A 26,195-nucleotide genomic window follows, 5' to 3' on the forward strand; every position below is an offset into this window, starting at 1 on the left:
CCGGCGGTTCAGAACTACAAACCGGTCTAAATTCTCAACTTCAATCCCTTAGCCATATCAATAACAACAGTACTAATCCATTCAATTCATCCAACCCAAAATCACTAGACTAGAATTCATGGCAACTAGTATTTCACCACAATGCTTTTGCCGCCCACTTCCTCTGAACTTTCTCTCCGTTCAATCCACTTCTTCTCCTCCTCCTCCTTCAAAGCTCTCAATCCCATACTCGACCCACCGCCGCCGGTCCCTTAAAATTCGAGCCGGCGGAGATCATGACATGCTCGGAGATTTCGGGGCCAGAGACCCATTTCCGGCAGAGATAGCAAGTAATTTTGGGGATAAAGTATTGGGTAATGTTAGCACCGAGCACAAAATACTCATCCCAACTATCAACGCCCTCTCTTTATCCGAGCAGGATTGCGTGCCCATATCTCCTTCGCAAGCTCCTTTATCTATAGATGAAGTTAAACCCTTATTGAGAAAGGTTAATTCTTTAATGAATTTACAGTAATATTTCTGCTTTATTATATCCGTCCTGTACTGTATTTGATTGGGTTCTTATCTGAAGGTGATTGGTTGGAGAATGTTGGATGATGGAGGGGCACTGAAACTTCAATGTTTATGGAAGCTGAAAGATTTTGAAAGTGGGGTGGAATTGATTAATAGAATAAACAATGTTGTCGGAGCTACGGGACATTCTCCCCCTGAACTTCACTTGGAACAGCCAAATCAAGTCAGGGCTGAACTCTGGACAGCTTCCATTGGTAAGTAAAGTGATGATCAATTTGCTCTAAATATATATATATATATATATCAGTTTTCAGCTACTGATCTTTGTATTTTGCAGGAGGATTGAGCATAAATGATTTCATTATAGCTGCAAAAGTCGACCAAGTACAAATATCTGATCTTTTACCTAGGAAGAGAGCTTGGGCATAAGAAATAAACTACTCCACTGTTCTGATATTCCCAATCTTTCATTACTTTTTTGTTTTTATGTTAATCTTTTGATAATAATGATGATTGATTTCCTTTGCAAAACAAGCATTTTGTTCAATTAAATTGCTTGAACTCTGCATTCATTCATTCTTGAAGAATCCTGATGAGCTTACATTGAGAAACGAAAAAGAGAAATGTCATTGGTTTATTATCCTTTAATTATGCATGGGCACGCCAACATTATCTTCAAGACACAATTTTCTTCATTGCTTTTCTTCCATGAATATGTGGACTCCCGCGCCCATTTTCCTGCATTTGTTTTCTTGTAACTCCTTATTCCAATCAATCTTCTCAATAGGAAAGATCATAACAAGCTTGTTAAAGCTCGACATCCTTGGCTTCGGTATAGCTAGATAACTTATCTTCTGCGGGAGGTGGAAGGAGCCATTTAGAAGCCTCTAAAAAGTTTAACTTCATGTACGGGCTGATCTCTGCATCAGATAGATGCTTAGTGAAGCCTACACGGGAAGTCATATCTGAACCCGGGCCTGTGCCCTTGTATTCCCCATAGTACACGGTCCTGTGAAATAATTTCAGTTATAACTAGGTAAAGAAAAAGAGTAAGTTCATTAAGATTATTACTTCTCTGATTGTTTTTGATAATTATTGGACCATCCACTTGGGTGAACCGCCCCGGACATGTAAGTGTAGGCGAAGATGACCTTCGAGTAAGGGAACCAAGCCCTACCCAAGTAGGTAACGTTGCTGGTACCCGTAACGTTGCAATGCAAGAATATGTAACCTGTTGGCTCAGCATCCGATTTTCTTGCATGTGCAGTTATCACAGCCATCTTATCGTCCTCGGGGATTACGTGAATTTCTGATTTCTGCGTAATAGTATTATCTAAATAACTCTAAATTTTCAAATAATCCAAATAACATAAGAAGGAACATATAGTAGAGTACCAGGTAGATGGACTGGGCATTGCCAAATATGAAATCAACGGTTCCTTCAATGTAACAGTCCTTAAAGAAATGTCGACCTTTGTCATCGCAAAGGGTGTCCTGAAATCCATGGAAGCGACAGTTGTAGAATGCGGCCTTGTCCCCTGTAATCCTCATAGCCACGGCCTGTTGTCCCCTCTCTCCGGAAAACGGCCTTCTTGCAGAATTCTAATGATTCATTATAAATAGTATAAATAAATGATAGGAGAGTTAAATATATAGGAATTAACAAAATCAAACTAACCGAGAAAATGATATTAGAAGCAACAAAATATTCAGATTCTGCGATAACAGAGGCGCTTTCGACGGTCCCATATTGCGACGACGTTCCACCAAAAATAATGGTGGGCCTGTCGTCGGGGGAACCATACAAGGTAATAAAAGGCTTGTCCCTATTGATCCTTGGCTTTTCGTTGTAAGTCCCACCACCAATCCACACAATGACCCTTTTTGTATTTCCAACGGGAATTTTATTAATAGCGTCGGTGACTGTCAACACATCGCCCGAACCATCTTTCCTGACTTTGATGATCGTAACGTTGGACTCAGCCGCGATCAATGCGGGGTCCAAATTAGGCCCGGCTGGGGAGGTGAAGACGTTTTGTTGGAACCAGTTATCTATTTGCGACGCATCTGATGGGATCAAAAGGCTGTCGTCGAAGGCATTGGTAACATAAAGAAACCCCAAACCTATCAATATGAATTCATAGTTCATTTTCCAAGCCATTTTAACTGTGATCGATCTGTTTATTCAAGAAATTAAACAACATATATATACATATATATAGTACAAACAAACAATACAAGTGTCGGGAGAGTGAAAGTAGTAGATCGAGAGTAATTCGCTTATATACTTGGTTAAGAGAACTTGTTTTAATTTTGGGATGTTACGACCAAATTTTATGGGTTTTAATTTCTTTCTAATTAAAGATCTGTGTTATTTTAATTCGATTTTTAAATTGGCAATTGCTATTTTAAATGGACATTGTTTCTTGGCAGATCAAATGGTTGAAAAAGAATTGGCTATAATTTGGGTCATTAAATAGGCTCATTTATTTTGTAAAATTATTGTCTATTTATTATTGTTTTGACGGCTACATTAGAACTGTGACTGAAAACTGACTTAATTATAAAAAATGATCAATGTATTTTTTAATTAATTGAAAAATATATAATTTAACGGTCATGGATTGAAATTCCATCTGCCTATCATTTTTCTCAAAATAATTATAAGAAATGTTTTTTTTTGTTAATATAATATAGCTTTGTGGTTAGAGATATTTAATCACCTTTTAAAACAAATGGTTGAAATAAGTAGTTATTTTTCATTTTCATGAAAGTGTTTTTTTTTTATTTGTTAACTGTTGGAATAAATCAGTAGTATCACAATTAATAATGTTGCCTTTAAATAATCACCAAACAAAGATGTCAATTGTCATCTTAGGATTGTGGATATTTATTTTTTATTCATTCCAAGTTTCCAACCCCACCCCCATTTAAAAGTGTTATAATCTAATTATTTCATTGAGAAATCTTTTTGTTTTAAGTTAATTTAGTGAGTTATTATTATTATTATTATTATTATTATTATTATTATTATTATTATTATTATTATTATTATTATTATTATTATTATTATTATTTAGCAGCAAACTACTATATTTGATGTGGTTTCTAAAAATTTAAATTTCGATGAAATGACTATAATAATTGCTTTAAGTGTGCAAATGACTCAGGCTAATAAAACTTGTGCAAATGACCCCTTCCTATTTTTCGAATAAAAATACTCTGTTGTGTTACGCAACGGAATCCTAATTCGTCGAGCGTGTCGTCGTGTGCTGTCGCGAGACGATGATGGTATTTTGTCCGAAAAATATTAAGCGGTCATTTGCAACATTTTTATTAGACACGTAATTAATTTCATCAGATTTCCCGTTTGGATTATCTTAATGAGTTTTATCTAAAGAAGTATTAGATGTAAACTAATCGATCATTTATTGATGTTGAACAAAAAATGTATACATGCAACATGTACATACGAAGCACGTTACACGTATGATGAAATACAAGTGTGACATTTTAAAATAAAGACAAGTGGCTTTCTATAAGTAATTCAGCTTGCCGATTGTATATAGAATGTGAGCAAAGGAATCTTGTAGGCAAATCTCTCTCTCTCTCTCTCTCTCATTCACTTACTCTTTCCTCTGTAGTTCTGAAATTGGGTTTTGGAGGCCATGGAAATATTATTAGGTCTGGTGTTTTCATCAAGCCTTTTGGTTTGTGTTTTGATCATGTATTGTTTTCACGCCTTATGGTTAAGACCTCAATGTGTTATAAGATCGAAACTCAGGAGCCAGGGAATCCGAGGCCCGACGCCTTCTTTTCTATATGGGAATCTGCCTGAGATGAAGAGAATCGAAGCCGCTACGGCCAACAAATCCACCGAAGCCGCTGCTGCCATCAAATCCACCGGCGCCGCCACCCGCACCGGTGACTTTGTGGCCCATGATTATACATCCAAAATCTTCCCCTATTTCGAGATATGGAGAAAACAATACGGTATGCATGTACGATAATTCATCGATCTCTAGCTAGTATATGATATATACTAATTATATTAGTTTTCAGTATTATTTTTGTAAATATTAAACTTTATAATTAGAAACTGATTGTGTAAGATAATTCCAAATAGATGAAATTGAAAGCTCAAAATAATCAAAGATAGGGTACTAACCAACAAAATAAAAAATCTTTAGAAAAGGACCATGTGATCATATTAACTTATTAAAGTACACAACGAATGTGGGACTAGTAACAAAAATGAAATGGTCCAACTTAAAACAAATAAATAAACTTAATTAATTATATATCCTAGTTTAGAACTTTAAGTTATGTTATCTTAAGGAAACTATGGCACACATAGGCAATTAAGGACTTGAAGTAATTAAGGACCTATTTGATTTATCATTTGCTTAATAATATGTTATAATAATTTTGTTTAATAAACTAACACATAAAATTATAACTAAACAGATTTGCATTTAAACGCAATTTTTTCTCACATAATAATTGGAGATAAGGAAGATGAAATAATAATAATTGGTACTTGGTAGGGTCAATATACACATACACAATAGGGAACAGACAACATTTGTATGTGAACAAGCCGGAGATGTTGAAGGAAATGAATCAAACAATAACATGGGACTTTGGTAAGCCAACTTACTTGACTAAATGGCTGGCACCCATCCTTGGCCAAGGCATCTTGAGGTCTAATGGCCATTCTTGGTCCCATCAGAGGAAGATCATCGCTCCTCAGTTCTTCATGGACAAAGTTAAGGTATAAAAAATTACAATATATTATTATTATATATCTCAATATATATGATGGTGCATATATGCATGTCAATGTCAGGGAATGGTGGGGCTGATGGTGGAGTCGTGTGGTTCATTGATCAGAGAGTGGGAGGCCTGCATTCAAGCTCAGGGCGGTGTCAAGGCAGATATCATGGTCGACGAACACCTTAGATCTCTCTCTGCCGACGTCATTTCCAGAGCTTGCTTTGGCGGCAGCAGCTCTTCTTCAAACCGCAAACAAATCTTCACCAAGCTTAGGCTTCTCCAGAAGGCCATCTCCAGTCAATCCTTCCTCTTCGGAAACAGATTATTAATCCCTAGCAAGAGGCAGAAGGAGATAAAAGAGCTGGAAAAGGAGATTGATTCTCTGATATGGGAGGTGATCACAGATAGAGAGAAAGAATCATGCAATACGGCCAGCAGTAATACTGCATCCAAATCGGATTTACTCTTTTCCATTATGAAAGGAGCAGGAGCAGCCACCGAAGAAAATTCAAGAATCTCCAAGAAATTCATCGTGGACAACTGCAAGAACGTGTTTCTAGCCGGGCACGAATCCACCGCAGTGGCCGCCTCCTGGTGCCTAATGCTCCTGGCCCTTAACCCCGACTGGCAAACACGTATCCGTGAGGAAACAGGCCGTGTTTGCCCAGACGGGGTCATAGACGCCAACTCTCTCCCAAAGATGAAAATGGTAACCATGGTGATCCAAGAGACTTTGAGGCTCTACCCGCCTGGTGCTTTCGTGTCGCGAGAAGCCCTGGAGGAGATTAAGGTTCCTCAAATTTCTTCTTATTCTTCTTGTTAAAGCCCTTTGATTTCTAATTTAGATAACACATGCATGCATGCAGTTTGGGGAAGTGACCGTACCCAAGGGAGTGTGCGTGTGGACCCTGATTCCTATGCTGCATAGGGACACCGAGGTATGGGGAAGCGACGCGGGAGAGTTTAAGCCGGAGAGGTTTGCAAACGGCCTGGCCGCAGCGTGTAAGGTCCCGAATGGTTACATTCCCTTCGGGATGGGACAGCGGTTGTGCCTTGGACAGAACTTTGCCATGGTCCAGCTCAAGATTGTGCTCTCACTTATTATTTCTAAATTCTCCATTTCTCTATCCCCAAAATACATTCATTCCCCCGTCTATAGAATGATTGTCGAGCCAGAAAATGGTGTACATATCATCCTACACAGATGTTCCTAGATCCACTAGTACCTCTTCTACTTACCTCTCTACTAGTCCCTGGGGCCGGATTACGTGAATTTTCTGATTTCTGCGTAATAGTCTTTTTTTATCTAAATAATTCTAATTTTTCAAATAATCTAAGTAACACAAGATCGACCGAACATATAGTAGGTACCAGGTAGATGGACTGAGCATTGCCAAATATGAAATCGAAGGGTGTCTTGAAATCCATGGAAGCGGTATATAGTTGTAGAATACCGCCTTGTCCCCTGAAATTCTAAGAGCCACCGCCTGTTGTCCCCACTCCCCCGTTGTAAAAAAAACTAACCGAGAAAATGATATTAGAAGCAACAAAATAATCCGATTTAGTGATATCGGAGGCACTTTGGACGGGAGGAACCATAAAAGGTAGAAAAGGCTTATCCCTATTGATCCTTGGCTCACTTTGGACGGGAGGAACCATAAAAGGTAGAAAAGGCTTATCCCTATTGATCCTTGGCTTTTGAAAAGTACGTCCCGCCGCCCATCACACAATGACCTTTTTTTTTTCCAATGGGAATTTTTCTAATATAGTCTTTGAGATGTTGGACTCTGCCGAAGCACTATTGAAGATTGGGGTGTCCTAAACCCATAAAAAGATGTAATCCTGTTTTTAACGGAAAACATTGTTCTTAATTTAGAGTTAAAATAGTTTTATTTTATGTTTTATTAAATCAATTTGTATTACTTTTAACTATATATATATATATATATATATATATATATATATAAGGTTAAATTATATGTTAACATATATATTTAAGGGTCAAATCTTATCCAGTATTATTATTTTTTATTTTTCTAATTTTGGGTGAGCTTACGGGAAAGAGGCACTACGCGGGAAAGGATATATTGTATCCTAGCATGAGCCCTACCCTGTTCCATTATTTAGTATAGTTTTGAAATTCGGCCCAACTTGTCGTTCGTATTGGTAAATCCGGTGAACCAGTCATCAAATTAACCGGGCTGAGTGGATGAAAAAAATAGAAATTCAATCAACCCAGTTAAACCTGGTCAACCCGTCAGTTGGATCGGAAATCCGACTGCCAGATTAATAGGTTTATCGTATTTTTTTTTTATAAAAGAAAATTCTTGTATTACTCATTAGTTTATCAATAATTTAAGTTACTAAAATTTTATTTTGTAAATTTTTAATGTAGATGCAAATTTTGAGATTGTAAACCTTGATGAACTAGATATCGAAGAAAAAGATGAAGAAGAAAAAGATGAAGAGAACACTATATTGATGTTCATATTGAAGGCAATTGAGTGGCTGTAATGTTGGTGTGACTGATTTTTGTGAATTGTGTGAGCATTTTGTGAATAATAAGTAGTTGTTATTTATTTTAAGAGTAATGATACGGATCGAAAAGATTTGTAATGAATGAAACAGGGACAAGGTCTGATTAGATTTTCTAACTAAACATGTATTTATTTTTTCTTTTATCTTAATTAGTAATTTCTATCTCTTCTCACTACTTACATTTTTCTCTCTTATTTAAAATTTTAAATAAGCGTATTTAATAAAACAAATTCAATTTTTATTATTAAAACACTTAATAATTTATCTCTTTATTTTTTATTATTATAATTTTTTTTTAATTATTATAAACACATTTTAATTATTTCTCTCTCTCAATAATTTATTTTCTTTTATTTTTTAAAAAAATAAAATTTATTTTAATAATAAAAATGACTCAAATTAAAATAAATAATAATTAATTATGTTATATTTAGTTTAAAATATTTACTTGAATTAATTTATTATTTTATATTAATAAATTACACAATTTAATAAACATTGTAAAAAAAAATAAACAAATATATATATACATATTATTTATTATATATGTGGCTAAAAAATTTAGCTAGGACTACGAGCATTTATTCAAGATGCTGGTACTATTTTACAGTATGACCTTTGTGAATTTTATTGAATATTTGACAAACAACAAAATATGTTTTTGAAATTAAAATTAATTTATTTTAAAACAATCCAAAGAATACTAATTTTCAAAATAATTATAAGATATTTTTTTTATTAACACAGCATGACTTAGTGGGTAGATATATATTTAATTCTTACTTAAGATTCACCTTTTAAAAATAAGAAAAATATTAGATCAGAGATTGTAACTAAAACAAGACCGTGAATTTACAACTAAGGGCACTTTTTAGCCTTTTGAGTTTGAGAGACCTATGTTTTTTTTTTTTAATTATTTGTATCGAAATTCCTAGCACCATGCACAGAACCTCCATCTTGAGAGGTGCATTATTGGATTTCCAAGTATTTATTGTGTCACTACCCAAATACAAATAATGTTTTTTTTTTAAATACCATTTAGTCTGTAACATCTATTTTTGACACTCAAACTACAAAATTGAGTTTTTTTTAAATAAATATTAATTATTATATATTTTTGTTATATAAATTAATTAATCATTTATTATTGTTAAATAAAAAATACACAATAATTGTTTGATTTTTAAAAAATAATTACTTAAGTTATAATAAATAAAAACCGTATAAATCAATAAGAAAACACAAACCATAAATTAAAATAGATATAATGATAACATCGTCCATTAAAATACATAAACATTTATGCCTTATTCAGTTTGTGATATTTTAATTATCCTCTCATTAATCATATCACTTCATTTATTAATTAAAATATTAAAATATTTTATATTTTAAATTAATATTTTATATTTTATTTATATATATTAATACTTTTAAATTTTTTTAACCAAAGTAATTATCACCTTTTTAAAAATAGTTATTTATTTCTTGCCTACTTTTATATTATTAAAATAACCTATTCTGAAGAAGCTCTCATATACAAAAAAACATGTTACATGTATGATGAAATATTAGTGATGTTTTTTTTTTTTTTTATTGATGTGACATTTTAAAATAAAGACAAGTGGCTTTTTTTTAAAATATAAGTAAGCTTGCCGATTGTGTATAGAAAGAATGTGAGCAAAGGAAAGGAAAGTTAAGCAAATCTCTCTCTTCTCTCTCTTCCTTCTCTAGTTAGTTCTGAAATTGGGTTTTGGAGGCCATGGAAATATTATTATTAGGTCTGGTGTTTTCATCAAGCCTTTTGATCATCATGTATTGTTTTCACGCTTTATGGTTAAGACCTCAATGGGCTAGATTGAAACTCAGGAGCCAGGGAATCCGAGGCCCCACGCCTTCTTTTCTATATGGGAATCTGCCTGAGATGCAGAGAATCCAAGCCTCCTCCGCCGCTGCGGCCAGGAAATCTACCGGCGCCGCCAACCGCGCCGGTGAGTTTGTGGCTCATGATTATACATCCACCGTCTTCCCCTATTTCGAGATATGGAGAAAACAATATGGTATGTAATTATTCTTTTCTTTTTTTTTTAATTAATTAAATGATAAATTAAGTTTTAAGGAAATGAACAAATTATGGCGTACGTACTTACTTAGTGCAGCCAGCAAACAGGCCCTACATAAAACCATAGAGCATTCATTAAAAGACAAGAAAATATGAATAAGTTCATTGCATTTAGCTTCAATAAATTAAAGCTTTATATTTCTTTTGTATTATCATATATATACTCTTTTATCTATCAGAGAAATAAATAAATAAATAAATATATATAGAAGCAAGCAGTGCATGCACTCAGGTAAAGCGTAGTAGGCCTTGTTTGTTTGTTGGTGACTGTGAGTAGAGTTATTTGAATTCGAGTTAATCAATCATTTTACTAATCAAATCGAGTTAATAAAAAAAATCAAAATTTCTTTTTCTTTTGTAAAAATATATATGATCAACTTCATTCATATTTATATTTATGCTCACTAAATGATATTTTGGGTCCCCTTTTTTTACCTTTTTTATTTATACATGTTAATGCTGATCAGTTCTTAAAGCTTGTTATATAAGATTTGTCGGCAAGATCTTTGATCTCTATATAGTATATGATATTTATTTATAATAGTTTTTTTTATTAAGCAAGTTTAGATAGACATTACTTTGTTTAGTTAGATTATAGAGACTTTGTTGTTGTTTTTTAATGAAAAAATAAATAAAATGAGAAATTGATGTGATAACATAAAAGTGGGTGGGGGATTACATACGTCTGTCAATACTATTTCTGTAAATATTAAACTTTATAATTAATTAGAAGCTGATTGAAAGATAATTCCAAATAGATGAAACTGGAAGCTCAAAATGAGCAAAGATTAAAGGTACTAGCCAACAAAAGAAAAATCTTTAGAAAAGGACCATATAATATTAACTTAAATATTAAAGTATATAACGATGGGTCTAGTGACAGCAATTAAATGGTCCAACCCTAACAAAAAAAAATATTAAAATATAATAATTCAGTTTTCTTAAAACAAATAAATAAATAAACATAATCAATTATATCCTATAGGATTTTTGATGAGATAATGATACACTTATAATAATGATATATTTAATTTAGAATAATCTTTAAGGAAAATAGTGTCACTGACACCTAGGAGGTTAAGCACGTGAAGTAATTAAATGAGTTCACCACCTTGATGTAAATGACAGCTGAGTTGACAATTGAGAATTAGATTATACATTATTGACTTGAAACTATGATGTGATGAACTCTTATGTCTAGTTTGCTTTTAATTTAATTAACATATCCAATTTTATTTATTTATATAATTCATTTTATTTGTTCTTTTAAAAGAAAAAATAATAATAATAATCTATTTCATTGATATATAATGAATTCTTTTTAATCATTTTATTAAATTTCAACTTCAAATTAACCTTCTCATCTATTAAATCATTCATAATATTTACTAAATTACTGCAAATTAATAGATTTTTTAAATAATAAATATTTAACATTTTTTATTCAAACAATAATTAACATCTAAAATGTCAAAAAAATGCCTTAATATGGTGTTATCTTATTTTTATTGCTAAATATTTGTTAAACTTATTTGATGTTCATTAATTTCAAATAATTTAACGGAGAGACACCAAATCAATTAGGAACACTACCAATTAAATGGGACCCAAAAAATAATAAGTAATTGGCCTATAGGTAGAATAGAAACAAACCAGCTTTCGGGACGTAAGTTATTTATATTATTTAAATTCTCAATTAAAATATCAATTTTAAAATGATATATTTAATTATATTTATATACTCATTCTTTATATATATAAATATTCTTAATTAACCTAGGCCGAATAAAATATCTTCCAGATAACCCAAATTAAAATAATATCCCAAAGCCTGGTTACTTCTGTAAGTGGATGGTTATTTGAATAATTCATTGGGTTATATAAATAATCAATCATCCTCTTTATCAACTAAAATATTAATTAATACCGTTAAGTCTTTTCATAAATAACCTAACTTTTTATAATCCTATACCAATCAAGTTTATTTAATAACCCAAATCCAAACAAAGAGCAAGTATTGAAAAGAAGAAAAAAAAACTTTGTAAAGGGCTATGGTTCAATATATAACTGGAGACAGAAGAAACCATGATAGATCAATTATATTGTCTCCATGGAAGTGTGGGACCGCCTTTTATTTGTGATGGGAGATAGGCTAGTTAGGAGAAATTACATAATAATTGGAGATAAGACCCTGTTTGGAAGATGAAATAATAATAATAATTGGTACTTGGTAGGGTCAATATACACTTACACAACAGGGAACAGACAGCACCTGTATGTGAACAGGCCGGAGATGTTGAAGGAAATGAACCAGACAATAACATGGGACTTTGGTAAGCCATCTTACTTGACTAAGAGGCTGGCACCCATCCTTGGCCAAGGCATCTTGAGGTCTAATGGCCATTCTTGGTCCCACCAGAGGAAGATCATTGCTCCTCAGTTCTTCATGGACAAAGTTAAGGTATAAAAAAAATTACAATATATTATTATTATTATTATATATCTCAATATATATGATGGTGCATATATGCATGCATGTCAATGTCAGGGCATGGTGGGGCTGATGGTGGAGTCGGGTGGTTCACTGATCAGAGAGTGGGAGGCCTGCATTCAAGCTCAGGGCGGTGTCACGGCAGATATCATGGTCGACGAACACCTCAGATCTCTCTCTGCCGACGTCATCTTCAGAGCTTGCTTTGGCGGCAGCAGCTCTTCTTCAAACCGCAAACAAATCTTCACCAAGCTTAGGCTTCTCCAGAAGGCCATCTCCAGTCAATCCTTCCTCTTCGGAAACAGATTATTAATCCCTAGCAAGAGGCAGAAGGAGATTAAGGAGTTGGAGAAGGAGATTGAGTCTCTGATATGGGAGGTGATCACGGATAGAGAGAAAGAATTATGCATGGCCGGCAGTAATACTGCATCCAAATCGAATTTACTCTTTTCCATTATGGAAGGAGCAGGAGCAGCCACTGAAGAAAATTCAAGAATCTCCAAGAAATTCATCATCGACAACTTCAAGAACATGTTTCTAGCAGGGCACGAATCCACCGCAGTGGCCGCCTCCTGGTGCCTCATGCTCCTGGCCCTTAATCCCGACTGGCAAACACGTGTCCGTGAGGAAACAGCCCGTGTTTGCCCAGACGGGGTCATAGACGCCAGCTCCCTCCCAAAGATGAAAACGGTAACCATGGTGATCCAAGAGACTTTGAGGCTCTATCCGCCCGCTGCTTTCGTGTCGCGAGAAGCACTGGAGGAGATTCAGGTTCCTCAACCTTCTCTTATTCTTCTTGTTAAAGCCCTTTGATTTCTAATTTAGATAACACATGCATGCAGTTTGGGGCTGTGACCGTACCCAAGGGAGTGTGCGTGTGGACCCTGATTCCTATGCTGCATAGGGACACCGAGGTATGGGGCAGCGACGCAGGAGAGTTTAAGCCGGAGAGGTTTGCAAACGGCCTGGCCGCAGCATGTAAGGTCCCGCATGGTTACATTCCCTTCGGGATGGGACAGCGCTTGTGCCTTGGACAGAACTTTGCCATGGTCCAGCTCAAGATTGTGCTCTCACTTATTATTTCTAAATTCTCCATTGCCCTATCCCCAAAATACATTCATTCCCCCGCCTACAGAATGATTGTCGAGCCAGGAAATGGTGTACATATCATCCTACACAGATGTTCCTAGATCCGCTACCTCTCAACTAGTCATTCCATTTCTCTCTCTTTTTCTTTTTCTTTTTCTTTTTCTTCTTCTTCTTCTTCTTCTTCTTCTTCTTCTTCTAATATATGTATAATTAAATCTATTTTATTAGATGATGATCATCGGATAAACCTTTACTTATATGAGTTGAGTAAACACCTAACCAAATACAATAATCATTAAAAAAAAAAAAATATGTGAATTGGTTTTACACTTCAAAAATTCAATTATACTAATGCTCACCCCTCCAACTACTAAGAAGGCAAAAAAGAAACTAATTGATGAAAACTATTGCACAACTCCCCACAGTTGAGCTACCTTAGTTGAGAGCATCTGAAATAAAGCATATCCCAATATGCCTTGTATCTGTCCCTACAGTTTGAAAAGCTTTTACTCATCTTAGTATCTAATAATTGATTCTATCTTTTATTCAATATATGCGCTACCAACTCTTGAGAGAAGAAGCTTTGGTACTAAAAATGCTCCTTTCACCGTTCAATTAAAAAAAAATTCCTTTAGACGCAGGCAGAAAGAACACGTCCTGTTAAAGCCATAAGAAAGCAGATACAATAATCTATCTCAACTTAGGTTGTGCTGCAAGGGAAGGTAAAGGGATGGGTAACTTTTGAAGTGATAAATGATAAAGCTGCAGTGGTGCTTAAATGGTGAAACTAAGGATATGCTGCTTTCCAAGCAATGTTTTTCGTGCTAATAAGAATTCAATAATTTTGGGAATTCTAGTTTAGTCAAGTAGTCAACACGCTTTCCATATCCACTCAAACCCTTGTCATGTGTTTGATCCATGTGTGTATGCAAATCACATGCACTGCAAATGATCAGAAAGGGTAGAGAAAAAAGAGAATTTGGAAGAGGGAATGACGTGGCGCAATTTGATTGACTGAAAAAATAAAATAATTTATATCTTTTCCCTTCCCCAATTTCCCCCTGAATCTATGAAAAGAAAGCTAGATATATATTCAAAAATCTATCACATAGATATCCTATTTTCATTATTTGTTAAGACTTTGCTGGTATCTAATGGCATATGCTCTAGTATGCATCACTCTAATTGGGCGAAATGCTTGGCAGCAGTAGTAGAATTACAGACTAGGACTATAATTCGCAGAATATCAACAAGAAAAATGCTTGCTTTCTAAACATGAATATTTACCGTGAGGCATAGGGATGTGAATCTTATCTATCTATCTTAGAAGGAGAGGGAATGTTACATCGCCTGCTGCAGATGGTTATGGAAGCGGACACATTCCTGCTGCTTCATCACCCCGCCATTAATGGGATCAAAACTGCACCTGTAGAAACTGATAATGGGACCAAGTAAGAAAAGATGAGTGAAACAATTCATAGCTAATAAAACAAACAATATTCAAAGAATCAAAAGTGGAAATAAGACCATATAACCCCTGAACCCTCAACTGCACCTATTAGATCAAATAAGTTCAGAGGGCTGTTTGACCTATCCTTAAAAGCTCTCTTATTCCTTTGGGTGTGTAAGCATGCATGCCAACACCAAGTCAACTTTTATTTCTCATGAAGTCATTAGCTAGCCATTCTCATTAGATAAACCAAACTATGTAGGTGATCATTCACAATCCATAGTTACATTACAAAATGCAAATAACTTGATCAAATTTGCGAGTCAATTATTTCCCTACATTAGTTTGAAGTTCCTACCATTCCTAACAGTGGTGGCAGCTAAAATTTCTCAGGTCCTGATTTTGTATAGAAAAGAAAGTCTGTAAAAAAGCAAGTGCACAAACATACAAATGATAACCACATTTTGTGAAGTGATGATATAGGAGATAATTTGCCGCTCAGTATGAGCTAAATATAACTCGGATTGTTTCGGTAAGCATGGCAAGAGTAGCGGCAGGGAGTCTTCATAAGAGTACCTCGCTATGTCTATCTCTTGGAGCTTTGATTTTTTAAACTTTTTTGTGAATATTGGTCTTTGCCTTTTGTTTTATCGTTGTTACTCAAACAACGATTGAAATGAACTCTAGTTAAAGAAAAAGGACTGTCCTAATATCTGAAAACAAACAGATACACAAATAAGATAGTTAAGCCTTGATTGCACTGTTTTCAATGGCAAGAAAGAGATTATTGCTATGTTATTCCAATAAGTTACACATCAACGGAGATCCCTTAAATCTCCCACCTACTTTATTATAATATGTAATAAAATTAAATACCTAAGCTAATTAAGCCTGGATTCCTATGTTTTTTATTAAGGTTATAAAATAATAAAAATATCCCCTACAATACAGAGTCTTAAGCCCATATCTCCAATGCGTTTTACTGTTCTAACTTCTAAGTTGTGTTGTGCAGCCTTACTGCTAAGGAAGAGAAGCATAAGAGATAAATGCTAATGATTTCTCCATCACCACCTTCGTCATTTATAGACTAGGTATATTCGCAGCCTCGATCCATTAGATATATGTAGTCGTAATTGACACGGGACATCGCCAATGACTACATAGACCATTGTAGGAGGGATAAGAAGATAATAGAAGTTGTGAAGAATGATCTAAGCACCTAATTTCATCCATTAGTATCAACCCAGATGCCTAAAATCTCTTACCTGATTTATTCTAGTATATATTAAGGGAATAAAATAAGGTAGGAGAGAATTGATGCATCCTAATTGACTAATTTTTAAAGGAGGAAATTTTCTTAGCAAAATAAAAAGCTGGACTTCTACAATAATTGAAAGGGACTTCTGCACAAAAAGCCAATATGGCACAAGCTCACTGTGCATGTCTGATGTTGCAACTTTTCCTCATGATATTAGCAGATGCACTGCACTAGACAATCCTTTTGTCAGAAGTCATCTAGTTTCCAGTACATGTATTCTCTGATCACTTAAGTTGACATTATTATTATGATGAAATGGGTGTGATACAGAATCATGAACCCTATCTAGAAACATCCTTCCACTGTTTCCATTTTTCAAAATTCAAATTAAAACTCACATATGTCAATATCATCAATAATAATTGTTTTTAAAATTCAAATTAAAGCACTTGCAAACATTATTGATTTTTTTGGGGAAAGTGCATCATTACTTTCACTTTAAAATGCATCTTAATAAAATTTGAAACAGTAGAGAACCATCAGATTCTTTTTATATACCTTCCATTCCTTCCAACAACCATGACAGTGTTTTCAGACCCAAATGCAGCAATGAACTTTGTGTACTTTGGTAAGTGAAACTGAGCAAATGACCACTCCTCGCTAAAACATTTTGGTAGAAAACCTGTCATTTAACAGCAAAATGAATAATGAGGAGAATGCAAAGTATTGTGATGAGACTAAGGAGAAATTGTTATGATATAGAGAAAATTTGAGAATATGAGACCAAGAAATTTAGGAACGAGAATCAATAGGAAACTTTCATAATCTGATCATTGTATTACATATTGACAACCCACATATGTATTTCCTATATAATAATATTAGTATACTTATATTAAAATTCTAACTATGTCCATTACCTATCTATTATTAATAGCAAGACAATTATTCTATTTATCAATATTTACTTAAAATAATAATTTCATGGGGGAGTATATCAGAGAATACATAATAATTAGTGGGAAGAGGTGTTATGTCAAGCACCACATGCAATATTTGGATTAAATTATTTACTGAAAGAATTTTTTACCTTTCATAAGAGACAATGATGACCAAGGGTTGACTCTACTCGTACTTGAAACAAGAGGCTCAAGTAAAGGTACAGAAACTTGGGAAGTCGAGTCGGGAATTTGCTCAGCACTAGCATAGTCATCTTCCATCACCTGAACTTTAAGACTGAATATGTGAAGCGTACCATTATTACTTGAAACAGCTAACCACTGCACATTTGGAGAGAGAGCAATACTGTAAATGTCTGCTCTAATCACTCCTCTGCGGACCTGCATAAAAAAATCAAGATTCAGAATGACCAATAAATAACTAAAAGCAGATGGTTCACAAAGTATATTTCACAATAGGATGTTCCGAGATTATGAGAAATATATCAGTAAATACAGAACCAATGATTCAATGAAGATTATTATGTTCTGAAGGCTGAATGCAAATTCGTTGAGAGCTCCTTTTGCATGAAATAAGTGGGAGATACCAATGATTAGCATATCCAATCTATGAGTGAGTCTCTTACCACTCAGGACGTTGTTGCTATCTCTTCCCACACATTGGGGATGAGCATTGTGAGGATAATGATTTTGTTCACATTTCGAGTTTTGTACTAAGAAAATTGACTCTTAGGAGAGATCTTCAAAAAGGAGACCAAGATGTGTAAAACTAAAACGGAAAGGGAACTCTCTTACGCAGTTCTATTGACTATAAGAAAAAGAGACGTAAATCAAGAAGGGAGACTGGTAATTATACTTGAAGTTAACCTTAACAAAATGATGATGTAAACCTTTAATGTTAGTCAAGTTTGCAATTGGGAGCAACGTTGATGACTTTGAAGGGAAATTTCATCTAGAGCAAAATTAGAGAAGACTAAAGCAGATTATCCCTAATAATGCAGATTAGCCAATGGCATGCACTTCTTGAGTAAATTTCTTCATGTAATTGGTGTTCTTGGTTTTTCATCGTACTTTTATCAATATGTTTATCATGTTTGCATTTGATTATACGAGCTTGGGTTCTTTTAATATAGAGTCAATTTTACAAGGGAAAAAAAGGGTCCTAAAACCTGTTGCTGCTACTTCCAAAAATACAGCCACTGCCATGACCTGCTACTGTTTTCTTCCAATTGTTCCCCATGCCAAACAGGCTCTCTGACAGCCTAAACAAACCTTCTACACTCATCAGCTTCTCTTACGCAAGCTTCTTCTTCATGCTTCCGACCGAAGGACTTGAAGAACCGAGAATAAGACAGACACTGTGAACCAAGCGTTTAAAACCGATGCCTTCTTCAACAAACGACCCGCCGTCCTTATAACCACTGTTTTGTTCAACAGCACAGGCGGCACTGTTGCTGCTAATTCTTCCGCAGCCGTTTCCTCTAAGACAAATTAGGGTTGCGTTTTTGTGTCTCAATCTAGATTTAGGTTAAACAACTTGGCTCAAATGCTCAATCATTCTATGATACCAGTTGCAACGCAATCAGAACAGTCAATCTAACTAATTACCAGGGGATATCTATAAAAATAAAAATAAAAATAAAAATAAAAAGATATCCTATGGGAGGAACCGAACCACGCAATTAATTTTATAAAAAAAAACAAATTAGGGTTTTTTTTAATGATTTTTTCTCTTAAACTTAATCAGATAAAATTATGAACTAAATCCCTATATGAACAAAATATTGAACACAGTTAGAAATAAAACTTCTCTATTATAAAGAGGACACCTACATAACAACTTAATTTATGTTTGCAAATTAAAGGATATTTACTATTTAGATAGTTTTGTCCAATTCTCTTTGGCTTCTCATTCCTTATCTTGGTCTAACAAAACCTAAAGTTTGTTACAAAATCAAATACTGTTAAATGTACTAGTGTTATTAATCTTTTTTAAAGGTGGGTGACTAAGATAAATCCTGACTACTGGACAAAATAGCGAAACTAAATGGCAAGATAAGTCACTCAGAAAAATACCTCTTGCAATCGAGTACCATCCATAGTATTGAAGATTCTTATTAAGGTTCCCTTCGTACTAGCAGTAGCTAGAAGAAGTCCATCCATCGTTAATGCCAAGCATGCTAACTGAGCATCATGAGCCTTTATCAACTTTGCCATACCCAGACCAAAGTGTTCAACACGAACCTGTCCTGGTTCAAGACCAGGACAAGCCAAGACAGAGGTATTCATGTTTTGGGAGAGGCAGCAAAGTCCCCTTGAGTTAGCAATAGTTTCTATCTGATGAAGAAGCCTCAGGTAAATGAAATTATAGACATAGATCTTGTGCTTCAGAACAACAACAATGCGGTCACGTCTCAGTTTTACAGCCCGTACCTCTGATCCAAATGAAAATTCACCAATAAACAGCCTTTGCTTATCATCCCAGATTATGACTTTGTTAGGGGAGAATTTTGAATTGTCTTTCCCACCCACAAATGCCAAAATGTTGGAACAAAACAGCATTTCAACTATCTTAATTCCCCCACCTCTCAGATCATATTTGAAAATTTCTTTGAGTGGATCACAGTTATAGATTCGAAGGCCATGGCTTGTTCCAGCAGCAAAACAACCACCATCCTGATTCCATGCTACAGAGAGCAATTCCGAATCACCATCATCTGCAAACTCTAGTTCCATTTGGTTATAGGGGACAGGAAATCCAAGATTCAAAGGCGGCAACTCCAGCCGATCAGTATATTCCTTGAGCTCTCAACTATCAACTGACAAATGGTCACCAAAACAATTCCATCTAGGACCACAAATATATTACAGAACATCAAACCATATATAGTTTTTGTGTAGTGGCAAGTGAAAGAAGCTACAAAGAAACACGGCAACAGTCAAAGCCCAAACGCAAACAAGAAAAACATTACTCGAGCAAAGAAAGAAATGTAGAACCATCAGCACTCAGCAGGGTTGAATACTAATAAACCAGCGAAAAACAGAAAAATACTGAGAGGAAATAGGATAAAATGTGTGATGTTAAAAAATTAGCATCTATTTCCAATTGCTGTCCGCACAACATAGGTCAGTACATGTTCATCTGTTAATCAAGTGTGATGACAGTACATATCATATGATTCATATGAATGAAATGAATGAAATGAAAGATTCTGTTATGTCATCAAATCATCACCACTTACAGACTTTTTTTTAGTTGCTATGAGTATCTAGTGTTACTGTTCACAAATAACCAGCTAACATAGCTTCTTTCATCATACAACTGAAGATGCAACTCGATTTTCTCACGGCTTATCATGCAGAAAATGATGATGATGAATATTCCCTCCTATACGTGTAGCCTAATTGAAATAGAAACCGCTGAAGCACCTAATTAAGTAACATCCAGCCTAAATCTACAAGAATAATCGAAAGAGCGTACCTCGGGCCTCGGCACTGTTATCTGGCGATTCCAGGCATTCTCGAAGTGCGAAACAGTCAGCTCAAATATATAACGGGAGTAGTTTGATCCTAAGCTTGTTCATCATCTTCACGATACATGTTCATCATGAATGCAAGCAAACCGGAGCAACGAGCGAGACAGTTGATCAGCAATTTCAGGAGTCGGAGACGAAGCTTTGGAAATGCGACGGAAAGATCTTTCGAAGGCGACACTCTCTGTTAAGCGGCTATTTTCTTATCGAATCGTTTCTGAAAACCCTCACCCGTAAATTCTCGTTAACAAGTTCTTCGTCGGAGCATAAGCGGTTATTTTTTATCGAATCGTTTTTTTTTTTTTTCAGAATACTCACTCTTCAAAATTATCGTTAAATGAGTTTGGTCTGAGAGTGTAAGCGGTTATCAATCTCTCTCTATAACAAACAATACATATGACGTGGAATTAAGTAATTTATTTTTATTAAAATTATTTTTTGTTTTTTTTAACTTTCGAGTTGAGGGTTTTTTCCTTTAATATTTTTATTACATAATAGTAGTTTATTCATATTGTAAAATTTGTAGGTATATCTAAATATTATATTTTATAAAATATTATAAAGGTATTTAGTATGAAGTATTGATAAAAAAGAATTATAGTTACTAATAAGAAAAATTAAATAAAATTGACTTGGTTTTAAAATTATTATTTGTTTTTAGCTTTCTTTTATAGAAGTAACTATAATACCGAATTTAATATAGAGAACGCTACCAACTCTAGAAAGTAATGAATTGTAGTATCAAATTATAAACCCTAAAATATACAATTTTTTATTATCATGTGTCCGATTCCAAGTAAAGAATTGGTGTGCAATGATTTTATTATTAATCTACTTAAATTGGTTCATATCATATCAAATTAAATATAATTATATTTTAATATATAGTCTCACATTTATAATATAATTTTCAAATTAACCAAATTATATGAGTTAAAATAATCAAAACTAAGAGTCACACAGGAGGGATGGTAATAGGTACTGGTACGACTAATATCCATAAATACACGTAGTTGAGTTGCGAATATTTTAAATTGGGGTCGGACATGAAGAGGGGAGATACTACAGATGGGGAGTATGCAAAATTCCCGAATTCAACTATATTAATATTAAAATTATTTTCTTATTAAAATTATTTTCTTATTAAAATTTAAAATGACTTTTCAAATTTTTCATTGTTACAAATATTATCATGAATGCATCATTTATATTATCATAAATACACTTCAATTCATTTTTAAATTTTTTATATTTCTAAAAAATATTTGATAAGTACACTACAATCTATCTTTACATTTTTTATATTTCCAAAAAATATTTCTCTACATAAATATTCATCTTCAATTTTACTTTAAATATTTTTCTCTTATCATTAATCCTATTAAATCTTTTTTAAGAAAAATTCTAGACCCTCATTTTTTTTTTTGAAGTTTTTCAGATATAATGTGACATCTTGGTCTTTTAAGCCAATTTTTACAACTGTGCTACATTGGTGGGTTCAATCTTTGTAATCTTATAATTAGTTTTTTAATCTTTGTAATCTTATAATTAGTTTTTTAATTGGATAATAGGATACCGTGGTACCCGACGAATCAGTGATGGGATAGAAGTAAAAATACCTGTCTGGATAGTGAGTGTATTACGGTGTCATCCCTCCCACCAGAATCAATTAATTTTGGTAAGATCCAACAACAGCAACAACTCCAATCGGTCAGTCTTGTGTGTGATCTTTTCATTAAATGCTAAATTGAAAATAACGAAATGATCAGTCTTCATGTGTCATGTGTGTGCCCGATCTTTACATTAAGATGCTAAATTGAAAACGAAATCGTCGAAGTCCTTGCAACAACTTAGAATAACAAGGCTATGAGATTGAACCTTCATGACAAATTTTTTTATAAATATTTCAATGTATTTATTGTTTTAGCATTCTATTTATCAGCTTATTGGTGTTAAATGATGATTAAATTTAGCTGCTAGGAGAATTTTACTTGTTTATATAATTTAAAACTGACCATATACCTTATAAGTTAGTGTCTGTAGAACTGAAATTTTTTGTGACAAAAGAGAAGAAAAAAGTCCACAATAAAGAAAACTACATGAAATATAAGTACTAAAAGTTATTTGTAAACACTTTTTATATTTGAATCTAGCTAAGAAATTATTATAATCTTTTGTATAATACAACACAAAATCATGTCAGATTCAACTGTTACACCACATCTCACTGGAAGATTAGTGGGTTTTCATTAAATCATTTTATTTTTTGTCAAATGGATTTGAAAAACAGGTTAAATGTTTTTCAAATGAGCTAAATTTCAATCTAAATAATGCTTATAAGCAATCTCTCAAGGTAAGTTGGAAAGGTTAAGCACATCTATATATCCACTGAAAACCACCTCATAAGGTATATATAAAAACACAACAAAATCATCATGCATCATTACAAGCTCGAAAAGAAATAGTTAAAAATTGGCAATAAGCAAAATCCATAGAACAAAAGGGGGAAAGGGACCACAAAGCTGATAAGAGGTCCCCACCCAATTCAACTGTCCACAAACCCTTAATTGGCAAAGATCTCATGATAAAACCCCAATTATCTATCTCCAAATGCATTGAGTCCCCTGCCATACATGCACCTAGCCATCATCCTAACATAAAAATATCTTGCCCTAAAGCCCTAGTACGGACATGCTCTTGGTTTTGTAACATCAAATGTTTGCATGGGAACACATTAATAATTAAACCATTCCAAATTTAATGACAACATTCTGCAGTTGTAAGAGTTAGGCCGACATAAACTCATGTCTTCAAGATCATGAGTTTGAGTCTTTACACCCGGACTATTTATAAAAGAATGGATCTGTTCGAGTCTTCTTTGTAAGGAAATAAGGAATTCGAGAGAAGGAGCTCCCTTCAGTCCAAGCAAGGAGGTTGAGGAATGAAAACTATCTCCCGCATCATTCACACAATCACTGTAGCCAACTATTGATTTCATGTTGCTACTAAGTGGTTGATTGAATGAGTCGGCAGATAATTCCAAACCCCCTTCTTCACACCCATGAGTGGACTGAAGTGAGCTCCCTCACACCCGATCCTCCAATTCCAAACCCAAACCCAACCACTTATAGCCCAGACCACCTGATTCCCATCATATATAAATGTGTATCCACCATCTCTGTCAATAAAATACACAAAGATCTTTCTCACTTATGAATCTTTCCTTCATTCATAAACATCATACAACAACAGTCAAATGGAACTAGCAAAACTTTTAATCAATTTCTCCTGCTCAGTATTAATTAGGAAATCATGAGTGATTTTTCAAAAAGAATTTTTTTCTTTGAAAAAACTAATCCTGAATAGTAACTAGAGAAGTACTATGGGTTGAATAAACAAAAGGAAATGAGTGATTCATGTTCAGGCCACACAGAAACTGAAAACTGAAGAAATCTGTCAAGTGTTTCATGAACAAGCCCTAACTTTATTCAAAGATAACACTACTGCTATATGCCTATATATAGCAAACAAGAAACATAAAGATATATGAAAGATCTCACGAGAAAGAAACATACCCTTTTGATTTTAGGATAAATTAAAACAAACCCAAGATTCAATTTATGATCAGTAAGGAAACCCAAGATCTGATTGTTATTTTTTTTCATGGGTAGAAAAAACAAAGAGCTGGATCGAGAGAGTTTTATTTATAAATCAAACAAGTCATGAAAAAAGAATACCTAAATGAATTACCGGGGGTAGAAGAAAGTGGGTGCCATCTGGAACAAAATCTGCAAACCCTAAATTACCTCCGTCCGTCCGTCCGTCCGTCCGTTGATAGGGGTGCTTTATTTAGGTCATACACAGAGCTAGAGAGGAGAAGAAAGGTGATGGAGAAAACGGAAGACCAGCTGAAAAATGAATAGAAACCGTACATATAGATACTAAATACATATAGAAAGAGACATGTTTTGCATATACCTATATAAGCAATGAAAAGCGACTCGACAGAAATTGTGGAATGAAAAAGTTTGATTTATGTTGATGGGTCGTTGTCTTCATGAGAGTCAGAGACAAGAAAACGACTCCAAAGATCTGAGAAATCTTGATGGTTCATGTTTAGTTGTTGATGAGGAATGAATTAATTAGAAATGGGGAAGGGGGAGGGTGATCAATGGAGAAGAAGATCAATTATTTAACTAATTAAGATGCATATGAATATGAGAATGATCTAATATGAACAAAGAATGAACTCACCAAAACCCATAAATCTCGTCTAGCTTTCTTTTCTGCTTTAAAAATGAAGCCTTCTTCTTCGTTTCTGCATTTCTGAAGCAAAAGAACACTACTTTCCTCAGCTGCATCAGAGATCACCGAATATATAGATAGTTTCTAGGCCACTTTGAGTCTTTGACCACTCAAGTAGACAGACTAGTATAGGAAGACAGTTGTACTGATAATTAGTAGCCTTTTATGCTTAAATTTGACTTTTAAGACAGTAATAAAACCTTTTTATGCTTTTACCTATAATATTTAACAGTAGTTTCTTTTGTTTTATTGCTGATAAGTGGAGTGTAATGCATAATCATAAACAATTTCACTTTAATTATGGATAACTACCAGGTACAAAGAGTCTTGGAGCTTGTTTGATCTTTAGTTATTTGAAAGTTGTTTAGGGTTTTTTTCAAAAAAAAAAAACTTGTTTCCGATAAAAAAAACAATAATAAAAAAATAAAAAGTTGAATTTTTAATTCATTATTAAAATGTTATTTTGTATTTAAAATTAATAAAAAAAAATAAAATATTTTAGTTGATAAAATAAGTAATTGAATAGATAGAAAGATAACGAGTTCATAGAAATAATTTTATTTAAACCTAAACAACTCAAGCTTGTTTGATGTTTGGTTATTAGAAGAAAAAAAATCAGCTTTTATCCCAAAATCTAAATATCATGTCAACAATCTTATCAATTAATTTTATTTATTTAAATATCAAAATTATCATTTAATTAAAATTAATATATATATATAATAAAACAGGTCAAGAATAATATGATCTTTAAAATTTAAAAATAAGCTTTTTCTTACATTTTATCAATCAATCAACAACCTCATTCATCTGTATGACTTAAAAAAAAGGAAATAAAATAATATTAGATTACCATTTTAATTATATTAAACTTATTTCAGAACATGCATTTCTCTGTTATTGCTCTTATATATAATGCAGTGTGGCCTTGTTTGATATAGGGTTATTTGACTAATTAACCACAAATTTATTTAAAGTTTGATGTAGGTTATGAGAAAAAATAATTATTTAAGTAAAAAGAAAATGGATGATTTGATGATCAAATTTTCTATTGAATTAGTTGAAATTAGTTTCAAATAAATAAATATGTATATAAATATATACGAAACAATGCCTAAATTATCTTGCAAGATTATATTAGTTGTGAACTTGTAGTTGTGT

At 33.6% G+C, this 26,195-nt stretch overlaps 5 protein-coding genes and 1 long non-coding RNA gene across 6 annotated transcripts; 3 read left to right on the top strand and 3 right to left on the bottom strand.

The window, feature by feature from the left end:
* Nucleotides 1–59: 59 nt before the first annotated feature.
* LOC124930856 (probable pterin-4-alpha-carbinolamine dehydratase, chloroplastic) lies at nucleotides 60–1,085 on the top strand. Its single transcript, XM_047471223.1, has 3 exons — nucleotides 60–487; nucleotides 572–767; nucleotides 851–1,085. The coding sequence occupies exons 1-3, from the start codon at nucleotides 119–121 to the stop codon at nucleotides 940–942; spliced, it is 657 nt and encodes a 218-aa protein (XP_047327179.1). The 5' UTR covers nucleotides 60–118; the 3' UTR covers nucleotides 943–1,085.
* A 219-nt stretch (nucleotides 1,086–1,304) lies between these two features.
* On the bottom strand, nucleotides 1,305–2,674 carry LOC124929608 (putative pectinesterase 63). Its single transcript, XM_047470014.1, has 4 exons — nucleotides 2,192–2,674; nucleotides 1,909–2,115; nucleotides 1,585–1,829; nucleotides 1,305–1,522 (listed from the first exon to the last, which is right to left on the bottom strand). The coding sequence occupies exons 1-4, from the start codon at nucleotides 2,672–2,674 to the stop codon at nucleotides 1,321–1,323; spliced, it is 1,137 nt and encodes a 378-aa protein (XP_047325970.1). The 3' UTR covers nucleotides 1,305–1,320.
* Nucleotides 2,675–4,222: 1,548 nt separating this feature from the next.
* LOC124932237 (cytochrome P450 714A1-like) lies at nucleotides 4,223–6,536 on the top strand. Its single transcript, XM_047472854.1, has 4 exons — nucleotides 4,223–4,506; nucleotides 5,061–5,287; nucleotides 5,363–6,079; nucleotides 6,156–6,536. Exons 1-4 carry the CDS (start codon nucleotides 4,239–4,241, stop codon nucleotides 6,501–6,503), a joined length of 1,560 nt encoding a protein of 519 aa, XP_047328810.1. The 5' UTR covers nucleotides 4,223–4,238; the 3' UTR covers nucleotides 6,504–6,536.
* Nucleotides 6,537–9,513: 2,977 nt separating this feature from the next.
* Nucleotides 9,514–13,786, top strand: LOC124931141 (cytochrome P450 714A1-like). Its single transcript, XM_047471536.1, has 4 exons — nucleotides 9,514–9,887; nucleotides 12,184–12,410; nucleotides 12,498–13,211; nucleotides 13,283–13,786. The coding sequence occupies exons 1-4, from the start codon at nucleotides 9,590–9,592 to the stop codon at nucleotides 13,628–13,630; spliced, it is 1,587 nt and encodes a 528-aa protein (XP_047327492.1). The 5' UTR covers nucleotides 9,514–9,589; the 3' UTR covers nucleotides 13,631–13,786.
* Nucleotides 13,787–14,600: 814 nt separating this feature from the next.
* LOC124931142 (autophagy-related protein 18d-like) lies at nucleotides 14,601–20,069 on the bottom strand. Its single transcript, XM_047471537.1, has 4 exons — nucleotides 19,273–20,069; nucleotides 17,328–17,577; nucleotides 16,796–16,919; nucleotides 14,601–14,964 (listed from the first exon to the last, which is right to left on the bottom strand). Exons 1-4 carry the CDS (start codon nucleotides 19,930–19,932, stop codon nucleotides 14,871–14,873), a joined length of 1,128 nt encoding a protein of 375 aa, XP_047327493.1. The 5' UTR covers nucleotides 19,933–20,069; the 3' UTR covers nucleotides 14,601–14,870.
* A 3,051-nt stretch (nucleotides 20,070–23,120) lies between these two features.
* Nucleotides 23,121–24,975, bottom strand: LOC124932777. Its single transcript, XR_007098776.1, has 2 exons — nucleotides 24,467–24,975; nucleotides 23,121–23,907 (listed from the first exon to the last, which is right to left on the bottom strand). It is a non-coding gene; the product is annotated as an uncharacterized LOC124932777 (long non-coding RNA).
* Nucleotides 24,976–26,195: the final 1,220 nt, after the last annotated feature.

This window comes from Impatiens glandulifera, chromosome 3 (genome assembly GCF_907164915.1).
Source record: "Impatiens glandulifera chromosome 3, dImpGla2.1, whole genome shotgun sequence".
In the NCBI taxonomy this organism is placed as follows: domain Eukaryota; kingdom Viridiplantae; phylum Streptophyta; class Magnoliopsida; order Ericales; family Balsaminaceae; genus Impatiens; species Impatiens glandulifera.

Bases quoted from the DNA above. Each gene is read 5' to 3' on its own strand.
- LOC124930856 (XM_047471223.1), top strand. From the start codon at position 119: ATGGCAACTAGTATTTCACCACAATGCTTTTGCCGCCCACTTCCTCTG. The intron at 488-571 runs GTTAATTCTTTA...TCTTATCTGAAG, and splicing joins TTAAACCCTTATTGAGAAAG to GTGATTGGTTGGAGAATGTT. The intron at 768-850 runs GTAAGTAAAGTG...TGTATTTTGCAG, and splicing joins ACTCTGGACAGCTTCCATTG to GAGGATTGAGCATAAATGAT.
- LOC124929608 (XM_047470014.1), bottom strand. From the start codon at position 2,674: ATGGCTTGGAAAATGAACTATGAATTCATATTGATAGGTTTGGGGTTT. The intron at 2,116-2,191 runs GTTAGTTTGATT...ATGAATCATTAG, and splicing joins CTTCTAATATCATTTTCTCG to AATTCTGCAAGAAGGCCGTT. The intron at 1,830-1,908 runs GTACTCTACTAT...ACTATTACGCAG, and splicing joins ATGCCCAGTCCATCTACCTG to AAATCAGAAATTCACGTAAT.
- LOC124932237 (XM_047472854.1), top strand. From the start codon at position 4,239: ATGTATTGTTTTCACGCCTTATGGTTAAGACCTCAATGTGTTATAAGA. The intron at 4,507-5,060 runs GTATGCATGTAC...GGTACTTGGTAG, and splicing joins GATATGGAGAAAACAATACG to GGTCAATATACACATACACA. The intron at 6,080-6,155 runs GTTCCTCAAATT...GCATGCATGCAG, and splicing joins AAGCCCTGGAGGAGATTAAG to TTTGGGGAAGTGACCGTACC.
- LOC124931141 (XM_047471536.1), top strand. From the start codon at position 9,590: ATGGAAATATTATTATTAGGTCTGGTGTTTTCATCAAGCCTTTTGATC. The intron at 12,411-12,497 runs GTATAAAAAAAA...TGTCAATGTCAG, and splicing joins TCTTCATGGACAAAGTTAAG to GGCATGGTGGGGCTGATGGT. The intron at 13,212-13,282 runs GTTCCTCAACCT...ACATGCATGCAG, and splicing joins AAGCACTGGAGGAGATTCAG to TTTGGGGCTGTGACCGTACC.
- LOC124931142 (XM_047471537.1), bottom strand. From the start codon at position 19,932: ATGGAACTAGAGTTTGCAGATGATGGTGATTCGGAATTGCTCTCTGTA. The intron at 17,578-19,272 runs GTATTTTTCTGA...TTTTTTATGCAG, and splicing joins ATGGTACTCGATTGCAAGAG to GTCCGCAGAGGAGTGATTAG. The intron at 16,920-17,327 runs GTAAAAAATTCT...GTTAAATGACAG, and splicing joins ATCATTGTCTCTTATGAAAG to GTTTTCTACCAAAATGTTTT.